The sequence below is a fragment of the Onychostruthus taczanowskii genome, unplaced genomic scaffold, assembly GCF_017590055.1.
Source record: "Onychostruthus taczanowskii isolate IOZ18803 unplaced genomic scaffold, ASM1759005v1 scaffold80, whole genome shotgun sequence".
NCBI lineage: Eukaryota > Metazoa > Chordata > Aves > Passeriformes > Passeridae > Onychostruthus > Onychostruthus taczanowskii.
In genome coordinates, this window is record NW_024505893.1 from 1 (window position 1) to 18,744 (window position 18,744).

At 61.9% G+C, this 18,744-nt stretch overlaps 2 protein-coding genes across 2 annotated transcripts in view; one reads left to right on the plus strand and one right to left on the minus strand.

Annotated features, from left to right (window-relative positions):
* Positions 1–272: 272 nt before the first annotated feature.
* On the plus strand, positions 273–9,746 carry LOC121346336 (cullin-9-like; the record flags this gene model as incomplete). The annotated part of the gene is made up of 24 exons (XM_041424055.1): positions 273–660; positions 872–1,073; positions 1,334–1,544; positions 1,640–1,833; positions 1,973–2,190; positions 2,336–2,567; positions 3,048–3,153; positions 3,458–3,685; positions 3,848–3,938; positions 4,006–4,177; positions 4,354–4,459; positions 4,627–4,722; positions 4,810–4,985; positions 5,491–5,624; positions 5,704–5,880; positions 6,109–6,224; positions 6,659–6,841; positions 7,168–7,325; positions 7,633–7,843; positions 7,941–8,106; positions 8,229–8,374; positions 8,546–8,663; positions 9,062–9,297; positions 9,381–9,746. Coding segments are annotated over 24 exons (4,350 nt in total), but the record flags the coding sequence as incomplete, so codon positions are not given.
* Positions 9,747–9,955: 209 nt separating this feature from the next.
* LOC121346389 (phosphofurin acidic cluster sorting protein 1-like) overlaps positions 9,956–18,744 on the minus strand; it is a 54,390-nt gene continuing 45,601 nt past the window's right edge. Inside the window, exons 11-25 of the mRNA XM_041424167.1 lie at positions 16,072–16,165; positions 15,691–15,762; positions 15,257–15,387; positions 15,001–15,133; positions 14,790–14,894; positions 13,410–13,516; positions 13,069–13,223; positions 12,866–12,976; positions 12,676–12,778; positions 11,886–11,928; positions 11,752–11,794; positions 11,513–11,657; positions 11,197–11,420; positions 10,889–11,002; positions 9,956–10,788 (exon numbers count right to left, since the gene is read on the minus strand). Coding sequence (XP_041280101.1) covers positions 10,673–10,788; positions 10,889–11,002; positions 11,197–11,420; positions 11,513–11,657; positions 11,752–11,794; positions 11,886–11,928; positions 12,676–12,778; positions 12,866–12,976; positions 13,069–13,223; positions 13,410–13,516; positions 14,790–14,894; positions 15,001–15,133; positions 15,257–15,387; positions 15,691–15,762; positions 16,072–16,165 — 1,696 coding nt within the window. The 3' untranslated portion in view covers positions 9,956–10,672. The remainder of the gene's footprint in view (positions 10,789–10,888; positions 11,003–11,196; positions 11,421–11,512; positions 11,658–11,751; positions 11,795–11,885; positions 11,929–12,675; positions 12,779–12,865; positions 12,977–13,068; positions 13,224–13,409; positions 13,517–14,789; positions 14,895–15,000; positions 15,134–15,256; positions 15,388–15,690; positions 15,763–16,071; positions 16,166–18,744) is intronic.

Genomic DNA, 18,744 nt, shown 5'->3' on the forward strand with positions numbered 1-18,744 from the left:
GAAAGGCAGTGTCCCCTGACTGGAAGAGTGACTGTCCAGCAAGGTTTGGGCAGGCGAGGCAAGGCCGTGGGGTCATTCTGCCAGTTGCACTTGGGTGGTGAGCACGGGTGGGAGGTGTGGGCTGGTGGGAGTTGGGCCGGGGACAGGCAGGGGAGGGTGGCAGTGGGGAGTGGCCCTGGGCACCTCTGGCGGTGCAGCCTTTCTGTCCGTGGTGGCAGTGGCCGCCACAAGGGGCATGGGGTGCGTGGGGAGCCCGAGATTAACTTGTCCCCTGGGTGTGGCTGTCGGAGGTGGATGAAGAAGCCCTGGTGCAGCTGTCGGTCCCTGCGGAGCTGGCCCAGGAGGTGCTGCAGGTCCTGGAGAAGCGGTGCCAGGGCAGCTCTCTGCGTGACCTGCGTGGCTCCCGTGTCTACGCCAGACATTTCCTCGGAAGGGGGGCAGAGCAGGATGGTGGAGGGAGCACCGCAGTGTCCTCAGAGGGTGACAGGAGCACCGGCCCTGAAGGCACGATGGCCAAGGCAGCGGAGGGAGACCTTTCTGCAGCCCCAGGGCCGCCCCAAGGCTGCAGTGTGGCAGTGAAGTCAGATTCCCAGCTGTTCAGCGAGCTCTTGGAGAGGGAAGGGCTGTTCCTGCCAGAGGTGACGGAGGAGCAGATCCAAGGTAATGTCCTGCCACACGTCGGGGCACAGGCGCGGTGCTGGCAGCGGCACTGCTGCCCGCCAGGGGAAGGCTCTGGGCAGGGCATGGGGGCCACGCAGGCAGGGCTGCCTGAAGTGGGGGTGCCTGCGGGCGCTGGGTCTGTGGGTGTGTGGCACCCTGGGAGCTGCTGGAGGTGTCACGGCTGCCCTGACCCCTCCGTCCCTCCGGCCAGCGCTGGGCAGCTCCAAGGGGCTGAGCGAGAGCGGCTCGCTGGCCAAGGTTGCAGCTGTGGTGGACGTGATCCAGAGCAGCAGCTCAGCGGTGGGGCTGCGCTTAGCTGGGCTCAAGCACATCCTGAAGATGCTGGAGGAGGAGCCCAAGTCGGAGCAGCAAGTCGGCACAGCCCAGGGCGGGCTGGGCATCGGGAGTGCTGGGTGAGTGCTGGGGTGCTGCACACCCCTCCTGCTGCCTGGGGAGGGCCCTGTGGGCAGGGTGGGGGACGGTGCTGGGCCGGAAGAGCGGGAGGTGGCAGCGGGAGTGTGAAGGGTGGCGTGTGCGAGAGGAAAGGTGGATTTTGTGTCCCTTTGTGCCAGGCAGGGTCATTGGCAGGGCCGTCCCAGCTGCAGCGTGGGCAGGAAGGAGGTGGCTGTCAGGGCCCAAGGAGGCCGTGCCTGAGGTGTCCTGTCCCATGCAGGGAGAAGCTGGTGCAGGTGTCAGTGGAGCTGCTGAGCACGGAGGTGTCAGAGAAGGCGCTGGTGGCGGTGACGCTGCGGCTGCTGGCCGTGCTGCTGGCCCTGTGCTACGAGTGGCGCGTGCCCTTTGCCACGGAGGGCGGCGTGCGGGCCGTGCTGGGCTGCATGCAGCAGCACGGCTGCTCGGCCCTGGTGCAGCAGGCCGGGCTGGCGGTGAGTGCCGGGGCGTGCCGGGCTGGGCAGGGAGCGCGGGCTGCCCCGGCGGGCTGGAGGGGCCGCTGCCCTGCGCGCTGCTCTCGTCCTCGCAGGCCCTGAAGGTGCTGGTGGGAGCTGCGGACGCCGAGCCGGGAGGCGCCGGCGGGAAGTGCTTGCCCTGGAACCACGGCGATGCGCAGATGATGCGGGAGATCTTTGCCAGCATCGGCTCTGCCTCCAGCAAGGGCTCTGCCAGCCTGCTGAGTTGCATCCCTGCTGCCCTGAGCACCATGCAGAGGGTCCCAGGGTAGGGACAGAGCGTGGAGAGCGGCTGAGGTTGGCCGGAATCTGCAGGGGGAAGGACGGGCAGGGCGGGCAGGTGGCTTGTGGGTGCAGGGGAGGCTCTGTGCCCGGCAGAGGAGAGTGGCACGGCTGTGTCCCTGCAGGGGCTCCTCAGGAGTGCAGAACGGCCTGCTGGTGGTGAACATGCTGATGGACGGGCACCGGGGCCTGGCGGAGCAGCTGGCGAGCTGCGATCTCCTGGCGGTGCTGCAGAGCTGCTGGAGGGCCGGGCAGAGCAGCGGCTGCCCCCAGGCAGTGCTGGCCCTCAGCGCCATCAATCGGCTGGCAGAGCACGGGCTGCCCCTGGGCCCGGAGGCAGCAGGTACCGTGCTGCCCACCCTGCCCGTGCTATGGCCCCGCGGGTGCCACGGGTGGGACTGCCCGGCCCGACGGGGCAGAGCGCCCTGAGGGGCTGCTGCCACTCGAGCGAGCGCCTGGGCTGGGCTCACGTGTCCTTGTCATGGCAGGCAGAGAGCTCCTGCTGGACCCCAAGGGCGTGCAGATGCTGCTGGGTGGCCTGGACGATGGCGTCCTGTCCAAGGAGGTGGTGGTGGCCCTGGAGCGGCAGCTCTGCAGCCAAGGCCCTGTTCCCTCTGGCCAGGTGGCCCAGCTGCTGCAGGACCACAGCTGCTTCCGGCTGTTGCTGCGCAGCTTGGAGCTGCTGGGGACAGAGAAGGCCGTGAGCCTGAGCATCCTCAGGTGGGTGCAGGGTGACTGAGCGGGGTCTGGGACCCCCTGATGAGGTGTGTGAGTGCTGGGGGTCATGGTGGGGAGACCAGTGCATGTTTGTGGGTCCTGGTGGGGCTGTTCTTCCCTGGGGGCAGGCCCACCCCAGCATGTAGGCAAGTGCCAGTTGGTGTGTCCTGGGGCACAGGGCCACGTGGGGCCACAGCAGCTGTGCCTGGTGCTGGTGGGGACCTGCACGGGCAGCAGAGGACATGGGGCCAGCAGCCTGGGTGCTGGTAGGGTGTGCAAGACCACAGCAGCTGTGCCTGGTGCTGGTGGGGACCTGCAGGGGCAGCAGAGGACATGCCTGGGTGCTGGTGGGGTGTGCAGGGTGCCAGGGGAGCCTTGGTTCCCAGTCCCTGAGAGGTGCCTTCCAGGTGGGGCAGGGAAGCAGGGCTGCCTGCAGGACTGCTGTCCCTGTGGCCCAGCCTGAGCAGGCCCTCTCTGACCCAGGATCCTGAACAAGTTCCTGGACAGTTACCAGGAGGATGTGCTGCCCTGGCATGAGTGTGTGGAGCCCTGCGTGTCCTTCCTGATCACGCACAGCAGCAGCTGGGAGGTGAGGGGGCCCCGGGACTCGTGGCAGGCAGGGTGGCTGTGCTGGCTGTGCCTCAGCCGGGCTGGGCAAGCAGGGCCCCGCTGGTGGCAGCCTGGCCTTGTGTCTGAGGCACTGAGAGGTGGGGAGCGGCTGTCCTGGCCGTGTCCGTGTCCTAGTGGCCACATGCCCAGTCTGGCTGTGCCTGGCCAGGCTCTGGTGGGTGCTGGTGGGGTTGGGATGAGGGGAATGGAGCTGCAGCTCCGGCTGCTGGGAGCCCCGGGGAGTCGCCAGCAGTGCCCGTCTGCTCACGGCTGCGTCTCCGTAGGTGCTGCAGGAGGTCGTTGGCTTCCTGCACCGCCTGGGCAGTGCCAGCAAAGACTGTGTGGTGGTGATGTGCCACGTGGGCACCCACGAGGCTCTGTCCAAAGCCCTGGAAAAGCACAGCACGGTGCCGTCGTTGGCACCGGCCCTGCTCGAGCTGGTGGCGGAGTGTGAGAAGTACGCCAGCCTCTACAAGAAGCTGACGAGCAGCATCCTGGCTGGCTGCATCCAGGTGGGCAGGGAAGGCACGGCTGCCTGGGGATTTGGGTCTGGGGGCATCAGGCTGTCCCTGCTGCCGAGGGACGGCCTTGTGCTCCCTGCCTGGCACAGCCCTGCTGGGGCTGAGGGGAGGAGGACCAGGGGCTCCTGGTAAGAGCCTTGCCCCATGCCACAGCTGGTCCTGGGACAGATTGAGGAGCACCGCCGGAGCCACCAGCCCATCAGCATCCCCTTCTTTGATGTCTTCCTGCACAACCTGTGCCAAGGTGAGTGCAGGCAGGGGGTGCTGACCCCAGTCTTGGTGGCTGGAAGCTCCATGTGCTCTGCCCACAGGCTCCAGCATGGAGGTGAAGGAGGACAAGTGTTGGGAGAAGGTGCAGGTCTCTTCCAACTCGCACCAGGCCAGCAAGCTCATGGACAGGAACCCCAGGACCTACTGGGAGTCGAACGGCAGCACCGGCTCCCACTTCATCACTGTGCACATGCAGTGTGGAGTGGTGATCAGGTGGGGCTGGGCCAGCAGGGCTGTGTGTGGAGGAGAGGGTTTTGGGGATGTGTGCCAGCCCTGCCACAGTGGCCCCGTCCCAGGACAGCAGGAGGAGGCTGGCAGGGCGTGGTGCCCTCAGGGCTGGGGCAGGGAGGCTGGAATGGCTGGGCAGCCCCGTGTTTGCTGTGCTGCAGGGAGCTGAGCATGCTGGTGGCCAGCGAGGACTCCAGCTATATGCCATCGAGGGTGGTGGTGCTGGGCGGGGACAGCCCTGCCACCATCAGGACGGAGCTCAATGCGGTGAGTCCCCGTGGGAGTGGCGGGCTGGTCCTTGCTGTGGCCCGTGGAGGTCTGGCTGTGGTGTGAGGCCCGGGGAGGTGCCCTCGGGGAGGTGGGAATGGCAGGAGCTGCGCTGTGGGAGCTCCTTGGGCTGCCTGTCACGCTGAGGGCTCGGTGCCTCCCTGCAGGTGACCATCCTGCCCTCGGACAGCAGAGTGATCCTGCTGGAGAACATGACCCACTTCTGGCCCGTCATCCAGATCCGGGTGAAGCGGTGCCAGCAGGTAGGGGAGCAGGGGCTGGGCCTGGCAGCGGGCAGTGCGGGGCATCAGGGCCCAGCCCGAGGAACTGAGGGTCCCGCTGTCCCGTAGGGTGGCATTGACACACGTGTGCGTGGCATCGAGGTGCTGGGTCCCAAGCCCACCTTCTGGCCCATCTTCAGGGAGCAGCTGTGCCGGCGGACGTTCCTCTCCTGCACCGCTCGGGCTCACGCCTGGAGCCAGGAGATCTGCCGAGACCGGGGGCGGCTGCTGCAGCTCTTTGGCAGGTGAGTCGTGTCCTGGCTGTGCCATCGCATCCCTGGTGTCCCAGGGCCCGGGGGGGACATGGCTGGCAGCCTGCGAGGGACTGCAGGGCTGGGGAAGGAGCAGCTGGCTGTGGCACCTGGATGGGAGGGGCCCTTGCTTCTTCCTGGCCACCAGTGGTCCTTCCTGGCCAGGGTCATCTGGGTTTAAGCTGGGCTAACCCCCCAGAGCAGGATGCTGGTCCCCCCAGGGGCTGGCACGTCCTGACAGAGGTTGGCCAGGCACAGCAGGATCTCGTGGCCACAGGCACTGCACAGCCCCCATTTGGCAGGAGCTGCGAAGGCCCCAAGGGCCATTGGGGGCAGGCCCCAGGGACAGCAAGGGGCCCTCCCTGGCTGCTGGGGGCCAGTGGGGCCAGGGAGCCATCGTGCCTTGGCAAAGGGCGGAGCAGGGAGCCACCACTGCGCTCTGCTTTGCCGTGGGAGTTCTCCAGCCCTTGGCACCGAGTGCTGCCCGGTCGCTTTGCAGACTGAACCGGGCGCTGCAGCACGAGCAGGGCTTTGCCAACCACTTCCTTCCCGACGACGAGGCAGCCCGGGCTCTGGGCAGGACGTTCTGGGAGGCCCTGGTGAACCCCTTGGTGCAGAGCATCACCAGCCCAGGTAGCCTGCGCTCTCCGGGAGCCAGCCGTGCCGTGCCCCAGGCAGAGGCACCTGGCTGAGGGTCTGGTTGGCCTCGCAGACCCCGATGGTGTCAGTCCCCTGGCCTGGCTGCTGAGTGAGTACCTGGAGAGCGTGGAGCTGCCCCGCCGTGCCACGGGACGCAGGGCTGCCTTTGGTTCCTGCGTGCGGCGCCTGACCCAGCTCCTGGTGCACGTGGACCCCGGCGGCCCCGAGCCAGAGGAGAGCAGAGCAGCTGGTGAGCCAGGGGCTGCCCTGCCCTGGGGCTGCTCCGGAGTGCCAGGCTGTGGCCATGGGGCTCCTCTGGGAGCATCCTGTGGCACAGAGGCTCCTGAGCCTGGGAAGGCTTGTGGCCATGCCCCAGCAGTGGCCGTGCCTCCCCAGCGTCCCCTCAGCCCTGCTGCGGCAGTCAGTGTGCGGGGCCTGCCCACGGAGCCACACTGAGCCTGAGACTGACCCTTGGCAGGTGGGAAGCAGGGGAAGAGCAAGGAGGTGCCGGCCAGGACTGCAAAGGCGGTGGCGGAGAAGTCGAGAGGCCTGCGGGGAATCTCGCAGTGCTGGCGTGGCGTGGTGCAGCAGCAGGTAGAGCTTGGAGGGCTGACTGGGAGGGGTGTGGGACCTTCCCTGTGTGGTTGGAGCAGGGAGTGGGGTCTGGCAGTGCCCTGGGAGCATGGGGAAGGCACAGGGCTGTACCTGGCCGCCACAGAGCCTGGAGCGATGTGGGGTCAGCCCTGCTGCGCCTGCCACCCCGGCATGGCTCGAGTGTCAGCCAGGCCAGGAGCCAGGTCCGGTGTCGGGCTGTTATTTCCTGCTGGGCTGCTGCTGTGTCTCCGTAGTGCCCCCACAGCCCCTGGGCAGCCCTCAGAGCTGCGCTCCCACCGTGGAAGCCCCGCAGCAGCAGCAGCAGCAGCAGGGCCCCGAGTCCCGGGGAGCAGGCAGCTGGTGTTGGCAGGGCAGGCTGGGGATGTTCCGAGGGCACATCCCGCTGCGGCTCAGCCCTCGCGCCGCTCCCGCAGGTGCAGCGGTTCCTGGAGGCGGCGGGGCAGGCGCCGGACCTTGCGGAGCGCTACTGCCGGCTGTACCGGCGCCTGCGCGGGGCCACGGAGGAGCTCTTCGGGCAGCAGGCCGCCTTTGTGCTGGCCCTGGGCCAGGGCTTTGCGGGGGCTTTGCTGCAGCTCTCCTTCCTGACTGCCCTGCACGTGAGTCCAGGGAGCGCGGCCCCGATGCCGTGGCCTGGGCAGGGCCTGGGGAGCTGCCCTGGCCCACGGCACTGGGACAAGCTCTGGGTGGGTGGTGTCCTGTTCCCCCTGAGCCACAGAGCCCTGCTCTGGCACCCCGGATGGTGCCCAGCTCAGGTGTGTGGTGCTCATCCCAGTGTGGGCCCAGCCTTGGGCTGGTGCCTGGGCACCCTCGGCCCCTGCCCAGAGTGCCAGAGTTTTCCGGCTGCTCCCTGCAGGGACATTCCCCCAGCCCAGCCCTGTGGGCACCTGGTGAGTCCTGTCTGCAGCCAACCTGTCCCTTGCAGGTGAGCGAGCAGTTTGCCCGCTACCTTGACGTGCAGATCCAGGAGCTCCGCAGGGCTGCGGGCAGCACGGGGCCTCTGGAGCGGCTGCAGCAATTCTTGGAGCCCTTCGTCGTCTTCAGTGGCCTGGAGTTTGCCCACACCTTTGAACACTTCTACAGGTGAGGCTGCTGCGTCTCCCCAGAACCAGGGGCCTGCTGCAGCGTGGCCTGGTGTGCTGGGGGAGCTTGGTCTGCTGTGGCAGTGCTGCCCCTGCTTTGCTTTTATGGGATCATGGAGTGTGGAGGGCCCGTGGATGCTGCCAGTGTGTGGAATCACATTCCCTGCAGGGGACAGGGAGGGGACACGTGTGTGCTGCCAGGCCCGTGTGCTGTGGGGTGAGACTGGGCTCGGTGGCTGTCTCCTGGTGGGTGGCTGACGGCCACAGGGCTCGGGCCCAGCCCTGACTGGAGCTGGTGGCCACGGCAGGCACTACCTGGGGGACCGGCTCCTGACACAAGGGCCATCCTGGCTGGAAGGAGGCATCGTGGAGCAGATCGGGCTGTGCTTCCCCAGCCGCTTTCCCCAAGATATGCTGAGCAACTTGGCCGAGTCGGAGGAGCTCCAGCGGCAGTTCTGCCTCTTCCAGCTGCAGGAGCAGGACAAGCGGCTGCTGGAGCTGGACACGGGCCCGGACGAGGTGAGCGGGATGGGGGCATGGGGAGGCCGGAGGCCGCTGGTTTTCCTGGTGGGATCCCGGAGCCTGACTTGAGCTGCCCTCGTGCCCCTGTGCCCAGGTGCTGGGACCAGCCGCGGTGGCAGACGTGCCAGAGGTGAAGGTGCTGGCCCTGTCCCCGCGCTGCTGGCCCGTTTCCCCGCTCTGTTACATGGAGAACCCTGGGAGGTTTTTCCCGGCGGTGCTGAGCTCCCCACTGGATGAGTTTGCTGACTTCTGCCGGCAGAGTGAGTGCTGTGGCCAGGGGTGTGCCCAGACCCTCGAGGGCAGCTCAGGCACAAGTGGTGGTGGGCTGGGAGTGCCTGGCAGGGCTGGTCCCCGTCCCTGTCCCTGACACTGTCCCCGGCAGGCCAGAGCCAGCTGGGCTGGGAGTGCACGAAGCCCCGTCGGCTGCAGTGGACGTGGCTGGGCCACGCCGAGCTGCAGTTTGGAGACTGCGTCCTGCACGTGTCCACGCTGCAGATGTACATCCTGCTGTGCTTCAACAGCGCCCAGGTAGGGGCTGGAGCCACGGTGGGGCCAGGGAGGCGGTGGAGGCTGGGGCGTGGCAGGGCCGTGTCCTCCCTTGCCTTCATGTTGGGTCTCCAGCGGTGTTTGGGGCACGGGACCCCGTTCTTAGGCAGGGCCAGTGACTCTTGGCCATTGCCCTCCCACCCCGTGCTGCAGGAGGTGGCTGTGGAGGCCCTGCTGCAGGCTACGGGGCTCCCTGCTGACCTGGTGCACCACGCGCTGACCCCGCTGACCCACGGCCAGGGCGTCCTGGTGGGGAGCTGCACTCCAGGGGGTGAGCACGGGGCTGGGGCACCCAGGGCAGGGGCTGGCCTGAACCCCCAGGGGGTGCTGGGCTTAGGGTGCAAGAGCTGGTAGGGCTGGTCAGGGGGCTGGGTCCACGTGTTGGTGCTCGGGGCACAGGTGTGTGTGTCAGGGTGGGGCCTGAGGCCAGTGCAGGGCTGGGGGTGATGGGTGGGGTGGGTCTATGGCCATGCACGGGGCCTGGGTCAGCGTGGCTGGGTGGGTGGGTCTCGGTCTGTGTGTGGGCTTGGGCCAGAGCCAGGGGCTGTGTGTGTGGCTGTGGCTTGGGGCCACACGTGGGGGACAGGGCTGGGGTGGCCAGCGGTGCAGGCAGCCGCAGGAGGCCCAGCTTGGGTCCCCAGCCACACACGTGTCCTGGGGCTCCTTCAGGGCCCAGCTCCAGCTTGGCTGAGCCTGGCTTGGGGCTGGCTCCAGGTGCACTGCGGCTGAACCAGGCAGCCCTGAGCTCCGGCCGCCAGCTGAGGCTGCTGCCCCAGCAGCGCTACCTGCGGACAGAGAGGGCCGAGGTGAGCGCCCTGGAAAGGAAGAGGAACGTCCTGTGCTGCCTCATCACCCGCATCCTCAAGGTGGAGAAGCAGCTGCACATCGACAACCTGGTGTTCAGGGTACGGGGGCGCAGGGGGCACAGGGGGCACAGGAGCTGCCTGGGGGCTGCAGCCACTGCACTGGGGCTCTCTTGCTGCCCTAGGTGATCGATGCCTGTCAGAAGGGCGAGTTGGGCCCAGGGGTGCAGTTCCTGAGCTTCTGCTGCCACAGCGTGGACGTGCTGTCCTGCATCCTGCACCTGCTGAACCAGGGCTATCTCCGGCGCCAGGAGGGGAGGCCTCATGTCTTGGAATACATCTCTGCTGAATCCACAACGCTCCCCACTTCTCAGGTCCAGCCACAGGTTGCCTTCCATACTGTAGAAATCAAGACAGCAGCAAACCTGGCCTCTGCCGAAAGGAGACAGACTTTTTCCACGTTCAGGTAGACAAGGACGTGGCTGGGAGAACTCAGGTTGAATCCAGTCTATCTCTTCCTAAACACGTGTGAGTTTTATCTAAATAAATGAGCCAAGCTCCACCCAGTCCCACTGTGTAGTCTTTTGGGGAGCTCAGCTGGTCCATGGCTGCGAGGCCATACCCATGTGCTCAAGGAGCCCTGACAGTCATGCTTGCTGGAGTGGTGGTAGTGGCTGCATCCTGCCCAAATTTGTTCTCTCCCAGCTGCGCTGAGTCATGCCCTCAGAGATGAGGGCACACACACACAAATACCCTGCCATAATGGTAACAGCATTAATTTATTAAAATTAATCCCGAAAAGTAACCATACAATAAATTTAAAAAAAATAGAATCTTGTAAAAAAAAAACTTAGGTGCCCTCACCCCACACCTCCAGCTGGCAGCACCCTGGGGTAGGGCTGGTTGGGAAGGGATGGGGACATGAAGAGGACAGCCTCAGCAGCAGGGCTGCAGGGGGACTGGAAAAGCTGCTGAGGCTGTGCTGCAGAGGGCAGGGCCGGCACAGCAGTGCAAGGCTGGCAGTGGGGCTGGCAAGGGTGGTACAGGGGTGGTGGGCCCTGCTCAGCACCTGCCCCTGCACAGAGCAGTCTGGCTGGCCGCAGCACTGGGGAACCTGCCTGGGTCCAGCCCAGCTGGGACCAGGCAGGACTACAGGGCTGGCCTGGCAGGTGCATCTGTGGAGAGTAGGGCCCAGAGCCCATCCTGGGGCCCTGCTGGCTGGTGCCAACCCTTGTCCCAGGCTGCTGCTGGGGGACATGGGAGGCAGATGGCATGGTGTCCTGGCTGGTGTTGGAGGGTGCACGGACCCGGTCTCACTGGCCTCACCTTCACGGGTCTTGGCCCACAGGGTGCAGGTGTAGTATCCCCCCCCACTGAGCAGGCAGGGACTGGTCTGCAGAAGATGGGGACAAGAGTATGTCCATCTCCCTGTCTCCTGCAACCCACTGCAGCTCCATTCCAGGGATGCCCCAATGTCTCACACACTCTTCGAGTAGCCGAAGATGCCCACAGGGAGGTACTTGACGTGTGTTGGCCACTGTGCTGCCAGCTGGAAAAACTTCACATCGTTCCACTCCACCCCATCTATGGAGACTGAGAGGAGAGGGTGCAGTGAGGCACAGCCCTACCACAGCCAGCCTGTGCTGCCTGGTCTGCCCCACTACAGCCCCAAGGGGCTGGTACCTGTCCTCACCTCGCAACATGGTGTTCTGGTGCTTGGCTGTGCAGATGAGGCGTGTGATCCCTTCAATGACTTGGCTTTTGTGTTCCAAGTCTTTTTCTTTTGGTTTCTTGCTCAGGAACATCACTGGGGACCAAGGCCAGACAGGACCAATGTTAGGATGTCCCCACCTGGCCCTAGGTGGGAGCCCCTGCCCCAGTGCATTGACTGTCCCCTGCTGGGCCACATCTCAGCCATGACCTCCTGCAGGCTCCCCCCACCCTTTCCACAAAGGACTGTGGCCCCACAGGCAGAGAACACCCCAGAGTGGGCTTGGTTACCTTTCTTGTTTTTCTCCTTGGTGACCACAGTCATGGCCATGGTGCTGGGGGGCACCAGCTCCCCTGTGCTGGGGATGCGGCTGACCTGGAGCGAGCGGAAGTTGCTCTTGAGCGTGTTCTTGATACCCGTCTCCCGCTTGTCACCCTCCTTCTTCCTGTCCAGCCCTTGTGTTGTCCAGTAGTCCACCTGCAGGCCCATCACCTCCAGACCAGGGCTCGGAGACCTGGGCAACACAGGCAGCACATGCAGCACACAGGTGGGGCCTCTGCTCCTCTGCCCCCATTGCCTCAGGCTGAGGGGGCCTCGTTTCCTTACCCAGCACCCGAGAGGCTGCTGCAGACGGACGGAGAGGGTGGCGGGGTGCAGATGGTCTCCTTGCCATAGGAAACAGATGCATTGGAGACTGGTGTTGAGCTCAGCAGGGAGGAGGGGGTGCAGACTGTGGCATCATCCGAGTCCACTGGGGAGAAAAAGTGTGGGTTTGAGGGTTTGGGGGACACCAACAAGAGCCTCCCACCTGTGGAAAAGAGAGCTGGGCATTCCCAGGGACTCACCAGAGGCACTGAAAGACTGCTCCACCAGGCCCACCTTCACCACCTGCAAGGAGAAACCAGAGGATACCCAGCATCAGCAAGACTGTGCACTGCACCTCTCCCCTCAGCCCCTGCTGGCCCCTCAACTCACTCACCCCCACAAAGGGGACAAACTTCTGGCAGGAGTCCTCGTCGGGGCTGCAGAAGGAAGAGAGTCTGGTCAGGGTCTGGGTGTGCTGAGCACCAATTGCTGTGTGACTACCAACCTTGTGCCCAGGCAGCCCTGCACTCGCAGGGGTCAACGCTGGCTCACATCCACTAGGACCATCTCCTCTGCCCTCCCTCCCATGAGAACCCCTGTCCCCAACATGGCAGCACAGGGCACACTAGACAAGGAGGCAAGGAGTTGTCCCCTCCAGTGCTGGGAAAGGGCTTGCATGCGGGAGGGCAGCCCTGCCCCTCTGTGGGGTCACGGCTCCTCTGCACAGCAAGAGGGATGGACGCACATGGGGAAAGGCGGGGAGGGGCCAGGCAGCGGCACAGCAAGCACAAGCCAATACCTGATATAAAAATCAAAATAGAGACTTCTCTTCCTTGGGTGCCAGAAACCAAGAGAAGGGAGAGGTGAGAGTGCAGCTGGAACACGAGCATCAACCCCCGGACAGCACAGTACCAGCTTGCAGCCCCACCCAGCCCATCCCAGCTGGTCCCCACCATTGGGGCTGTCAGAGTCACAGCTACTGGAGGGGCCAAGCACACCAGGAGGTGGCAGGGAATGGTGCTGCGGGCCTCTCACTGTGGGACCCCAGCTCCCCTCAGCACCGTGCTGCTTGTCACTGGAATGCAGGGCCTCACTCACTTGTCCCGTGTCCCTCATTCCTGTCCTGGGCACGTCCCAGACCGGGGCCGCATGAGGGAGGACAGGCACCCTGGGGCCACACTCACCTCTTCTGCTTGTAGGTCAGCATGGCCTCGGAGATGGGGAGCTGGTGAGAGAGGCTGGCTCCAGCGATGAACTGGGCAACACGGCCTGCTATGTCCACAGTGTCTGCAGGCACAAAGAGCCATGAAGACCTCGATGACAGCTGGGCTCACCCTCAGGGCACTGCTGATGCCAGCCTGCCCTGCTCCTCACCTGCGGTGGGAGGCTCAGCCCTGCTGAACAGCTCCCGCCACGCTGTGTCCAGGAAAAGAGTGCTGTATTTGTTATCCACCGAGGCCAGGTACTTGGCCAGAGGGTGAGAGCCTGCAGGGGAGAAGGGCAGTGTTGGCTTCAGGCAGCAGAGTCTGGGCATGTGGGAGAGGACAGCCCTGGGCTGGGCTCCTCATGGCTCTCACCCAGTGGTACAAGCAGGAAGCGAAGGTAGTTGAGCCAGTCGGGCGTCTTGCTGGCCAGTTGTTCCACAAAGAAACGGAGGACAACACTCAGGTAGCTCTGGTCCCCTGCCACCACCACCTTCACCGGGGGAGGCATATGGGAGTTACAGTTACAGCTGCCAAAGGGAGAGGAAAAGGAGACTCTGAGGGATGTGCAGTGGCTCAGCAGGTGGGCCAGAGGACACAATGTACACCTGTCCACAGCCCCAAAGGGTCCTAATGAGCCCTGGGGAGCCAGGGCCATACCCAGCCCTTCTCTGAACCCCTACAGTACCACCAGGCTGAGCCCAAGCTGTACTCACTATCGCTGGATGCGGGAGACAGTGGTGTTGAAGGCTGCCTGGATGTCCGCCACGGAGCACGTGGATACAACCAACTGCTTGTGCGCCTGGAGCTGCTCACTCACGTACTGCCAATGCAGAGAGCTCAGGTTAAGGCACCCTGGAAGCATGGTTGTGCTGGCCAGCACCAGCCCATGCCTGCCCTGAGCCCGGTGCCCCCTGGGTTGCAGCTGGGACACCGGGCCCCACCCGTGCCATGCAGGGAGGCTGAAACCATCAGGTGACTCACAGCTGCATCCTGAGCATCCCTGCTCCTCCCAGCTCTGCTCTAGGGGCCAGCCAGCCCCTTGCTCTCACCTTTAAGCACAGCAGTCACTGTTGTGGCAGTGCCATGGCAAGGGCAAAACTGTCCCAAGAACCAGGCTGTGTTCTTTGAAATAAGCAGTTTGGTCCAGGGACACTCTATTTAATTCTGCCATTCCACAGCAGGGCCCTGCTCTACGCTCACTCGGCCTCTGCTCATTCCCTCTTCTTGCTCTCTCCCACTGTGGCACTCCAAAATCCTTCTGTCTCTTCAGGTGTCTGCATGCAGTTCAACAGTGGTAAAATAAGCAGTCAAAATGGACAAGGGGGCTGGTTTTGGGAGAGGGCACTGACCCTTTTTTCCCTACCCAGAAGAAGTGGAACAAGCCAATGCATGGCCTGAGTCAAGACTTCACTGCCTCTCACTAAGCCCTTTCTTATGTCTCAAAATTTTCCAGCACCCTTTCTGGATGCCAGATGTAGCTGCAGGATCCTGAGGGGGTCTCACAGGTGTTTTACCTAACTGCATGTTTGCACAAATGTACATTTCCTTGCTCACCTCTGGCTTTAGAGCTCCAGGTATGAGGGAGGCAAGTGTTTGTCAGCGACTGGGCCTGTCCTCACACCCCACCCTGCTCTGATGATGGAGGTAATGCTCCCTGGGAGTGACAGGTGACACTCTCCCATCTCTCAGTGGGAAATACCTCTGCTGCTTCCCAGGGCCTCATGCCCACAGAGGCAGGGAGCTCTTTGCCAGGGAATCCAACAAAGCTCTGACCCATAGGGTTCCTGGGAGCCAGGACCAAACAGTGAGGGGCCTAAGGCACAGTCTGCTAGCCAGCCTTTCTGGGACTGATCAGGACATCATGTTTTGAGGATCCAGTGATGATGTGTGATGGAGGAGACACACCTGACTCTTGTGTATGTGACTCAGCACCCTGTCAATGCATTGTCCCTCTGAAAGAAGGGCCACACTGGGGGAGAGAAGGGCACAGCTTGTGCTAGTTTTCCCTAGGATGCTCTGCTATGATTGGGAGAATCCACCCTGCTTACAGCTGCCTGCATACATCCAGCTCCCATCACACATCACCTACTCACCTGCCCCTGCCACTCAGCAACATTCACCAGCACGATGCTCTCAGGGAGCTGCTCGTCTGAGACCAGGATCTGGTTCAGCTGATCGTAAACAGACTTTCGAGGCACCTGTGACAGCATCACCACAAAGGTTAACCCCAGACAGCCACCTTGGACACCGCCCGTGGCTGAAGACCTGGCAGCTCTTGAATGAGAAACCTCCAAGTGGGCTCACCTGGGTGTTATGCCATGAGTCTGGAGAGCTCTCACTGTCCAGGCTGCTGGCACGGCCACCTTGTACCTTTGAGCTCTGCCGATCCTTCACGGAGGTGCTGCGGGGACGCCACAGCTGCTTGCTCTCTGCCTTGCTGTGAAGGAGAAGCAGGAGAGGCAAAACTGCTGAGGAAATCTCATCTCCACCAAGCCCTACTCAGTTCAGGGAGCCAGTGTGAGCTCGCTCAGCCCTGGGAGGGGGCACAGACCTGCCTTACCTGGGGGACACGGCACTGGGAAGCTCGGCTTTGCTCCCAGAGCCCAGCAGGGCCAGTCTGTCCACACTGCCCTCCCTCACGGCAGCCTCTGTGGGGGTCAGCCGGGAACACGACTCCTCTGACGTCAGCTCCTGAGGGCCACACAGAGTCACTTCACACACATTGCTCTCCTAGCTCCAACAAGGAGCAACCCTGCACCCATGGGTGCCCATCATCAAGAGGGGCCTGGTGGCCTTCCCGGAGAGCCAAGGCTGCAGGGTCTTGGGAGGGCTGGGCTGCATGTCCTGCAGACCCTAACACTCCTTCAACTCTTGCTGCTCTCCAGCACAATCTACTTGTCTTCCTAGCCCTGCTCCCAGCCTGGTGGGCACCCCTGGTACTCCAGAAAGCAAGTTGGAGTTTGAAAAACTCCACATCCCATAGCCTGGACTCACCACTGCAGGGACCTCCGTTCCTTGCTCTTCCTGTGGTCGCTGTGGTCCTGGTTTCTGCTTGTCTGCCTCGCCCTGGGGGACAGGGAGTGGGGTCAGAGCAGGATGGAGCACTCTGTGCAGGGCAGCTGCCAGTGACCCATGCCTGGCCTCACAGAACACAAGCTCCCACAGGGGAGTTGGGCATCTCTGGGACCGGCCCCAGAGGATGTCCCCCATCGCTACCTGTCTGCCTGTGCTGGGAAAAAGAGGAGGAAAGAAGGAAAGGAGCAGCCCCAGGCAGGCGCTGCCAGGAGCTGTGGTCTCAGAGCGCGGGCACTGTGGGAGTGCTGGGCTAGCTGGGGAGGGAAAGGGGCAGGAGGTGGTGGTGGAGGTGTAACTCACAGGGCTGCCCGACTCTTGATCCTGCCCTTTCTGGCTGTGCAGACTGCCGATCTCAGTCTGGGAACCAGAATGAGAGACTCCCTCAAAGAAACGCCTGCAGAGAAACAGACAGACGAACGGACGGACAGACAGACAGACGGGAGAGAAAAAGGCAGGAATAAGAGAGGAACAAAGTCACCATGATCCCAGCACACCCCCACTGGCCTGTCCCAAGCACAGAGCTCTGTGGAGAGGTCCTCAGTGGGACACAGGGCCAGAGAGCCAAGTGTCTGGGTGACAGCTGAGGAGCAGACCTGTCAGCAGTGCCCCCTGTGACCTCGGGGAGCTGGAGGAAGGGGCTCCTGGGGCTTTCTGCCTCAGGTGATCCCCTACCCCTGAAGTGCAGGTGAGGAGCTGCCACTCTGCCCCATCTCACAGCTATATAGTCTCAGTCAACACCACAATTTCAGCGTGCTACTAAACCTCTCTGCTTCCTCTGCACCATCACAGACTTCTGCTGCCTTCTCTTCTGCTTCCCCTTTTCCAGGGATTGCTCCCTGCCTCTGCCTGCTGCTGCTGCACTCTTCCAACTGCAGCATTCTCCTTCCCTTTCTGCTTTCCCCTTTCCCAAGGTTCTGAAGATCTCAGTATTGCACACAGAAGCACACCTCAGGTAGCACAGTACTTAAATTTGCCAAGTTTTTGGTCTCTGGGCTGATGTTTTGGTAGAGTTGCACAGTGCAGCTCCTAGGTCCTGTTTTCAAGTTACCATAGCTCACAGGAACTCTCTTGGGGAAGCCAGGACAGTCTCTGCCACTATAGTGTGAGCTTCCACCTTTGCTTACCCTTTTTCCACACCATTACTTTGCCAAGGACCCCTTTCACAGCCTGTGGGCTGCTCCAAGACCAGTTTTTAGGAAACAATTGGAGTCTATCACTGGATCTCACTTGCCAGTTTTCCCAGGACCTTTACAGCAAGCAGGATCCACCTGCAATGTGTGACTTTGCTGCAGGAGATCAGAGCTAGATTCCCTCTAAGCTTTGTGTATGTGCTCATTAACTCCCAGGAAATGTTTCTCCTGATGTGCCTAGTAAGCAGATAGGGCTATGAGGTTGCAGGTTTCCAGGGATGGCCACTGAGGCATAAGACATAGAGAAGTTCTTCTGTTAGTACTCTATCAGAGTGTCTTTCCATTGTTTTCTACTTTTCCCATCAGGATTTACCTGCAGTTTCCTGCACAATATCTCCTCTGAACATTCTGCCTGCTCCTTTTGTTTTCCTTTTAGCATGCTTCCTCATTTGTACACAGCACACTGTACTGCCAGGCACAACAGTGTGTGTCAGGTTTTACTGCTCCTGAAAGGACATTCCACCTCTGTAAATAAATGATGGCTCCTGCACAGAGCAGCTCTTCAGCAGCAGTGTTTACACACTGGTTGGGAAAAGTCAAGGCTTGATTTCCCCCTCACTGGCTCTGTGACCAGTTGTTTCAGGTTTAGAGTCACAACAGTGCCCTGGTGGGACATTTTCTCCAGGCCACACACTGGTATAAATTACATCTCCTTTTACCAACATATTTCCTCTCTCTCTTCCCCTCCATTCTCTGCTACAAAATCTCAGGCATTATCATCACTCCGTACAGTCATTACTCTATACTTGCCTTTCCCAGCCAGAAACTGAATCCATACAGACTACATTAAGAACTTAAGAGTCAAACCAGAAAAACATGTAGGTTTTCCAAGATCACCCCTCAATCAGCATCTCTTCCATACTCTTCTATACTGTCCCAAGTAATCCCACCAGAATGTGACATACCCTTTGTGCCACTGGCATCGCAAAGAGGTATCTTCATTCCCGCCTTTTTCTTAGACATTGGATGTGTCTAGATTATATTCTACTTCCTCTGGCTTCCAACACTCCATTTAAATCAGGCTGTCTCCCCCTTCTCCATGAAAGCTGTGTTTGTTTGTGCCCTCTCTCACTTGCAATTCAGAAGCTTTCATGCCTCAAGGACATCACATTAAGCACAGAGCCCTTCTGCAATTTCCTCTTCAGCAGTTTAAAGGCTCTCCTCCTACAGGCATGATTGAGCCCACATCACAGCATGCTGAGATTTAGGTGAAGCCCAGTCCTTCTGCACAGCCCCCTTCTGCTCTAAATGAATTTAGCCCCCCTCGTCCCATCCATTTTCCCTATGGAGATATTTGCTCATTCACCTTTGACCTTCAATCAACAGGTCTGACTTGGGGTCCTGCCTAACAGCCTCAGCTCCAGCCCCGGTTTTGCCCCAGTGCAGGAGCAAACTGATGCTGTGTGATCCCTGGCTGATCAAAAGGATCAGCTCTCAGCACCACTGGCCCAACTCAGAGCACCAGCCACCTTCCTCTGCTAAGGGCTGCACACCATTAGTGCCCTTGCTTCACAGAGATGTTTACAGTGTCTAGCAAGGCTATGACAAGAAATCCAACATGAAGATCACCTCTAATTTACAGGCTGGGCTGTAATTTACCCCCTGAGAAGTCTACATGAAACACCTTGGCAGGCAGCTTCCACATCTCCTTAGAAAAAATACAGTCCCAGAACTTTGTGAAGTATTCCCTTGTGAATTCAAGGGATACACATTCAGCACTGCCAGAAACTGAGGCACCAGAGACCAAACCAAGCCAGAGACACTTCCTTACAGGACGAAGAAC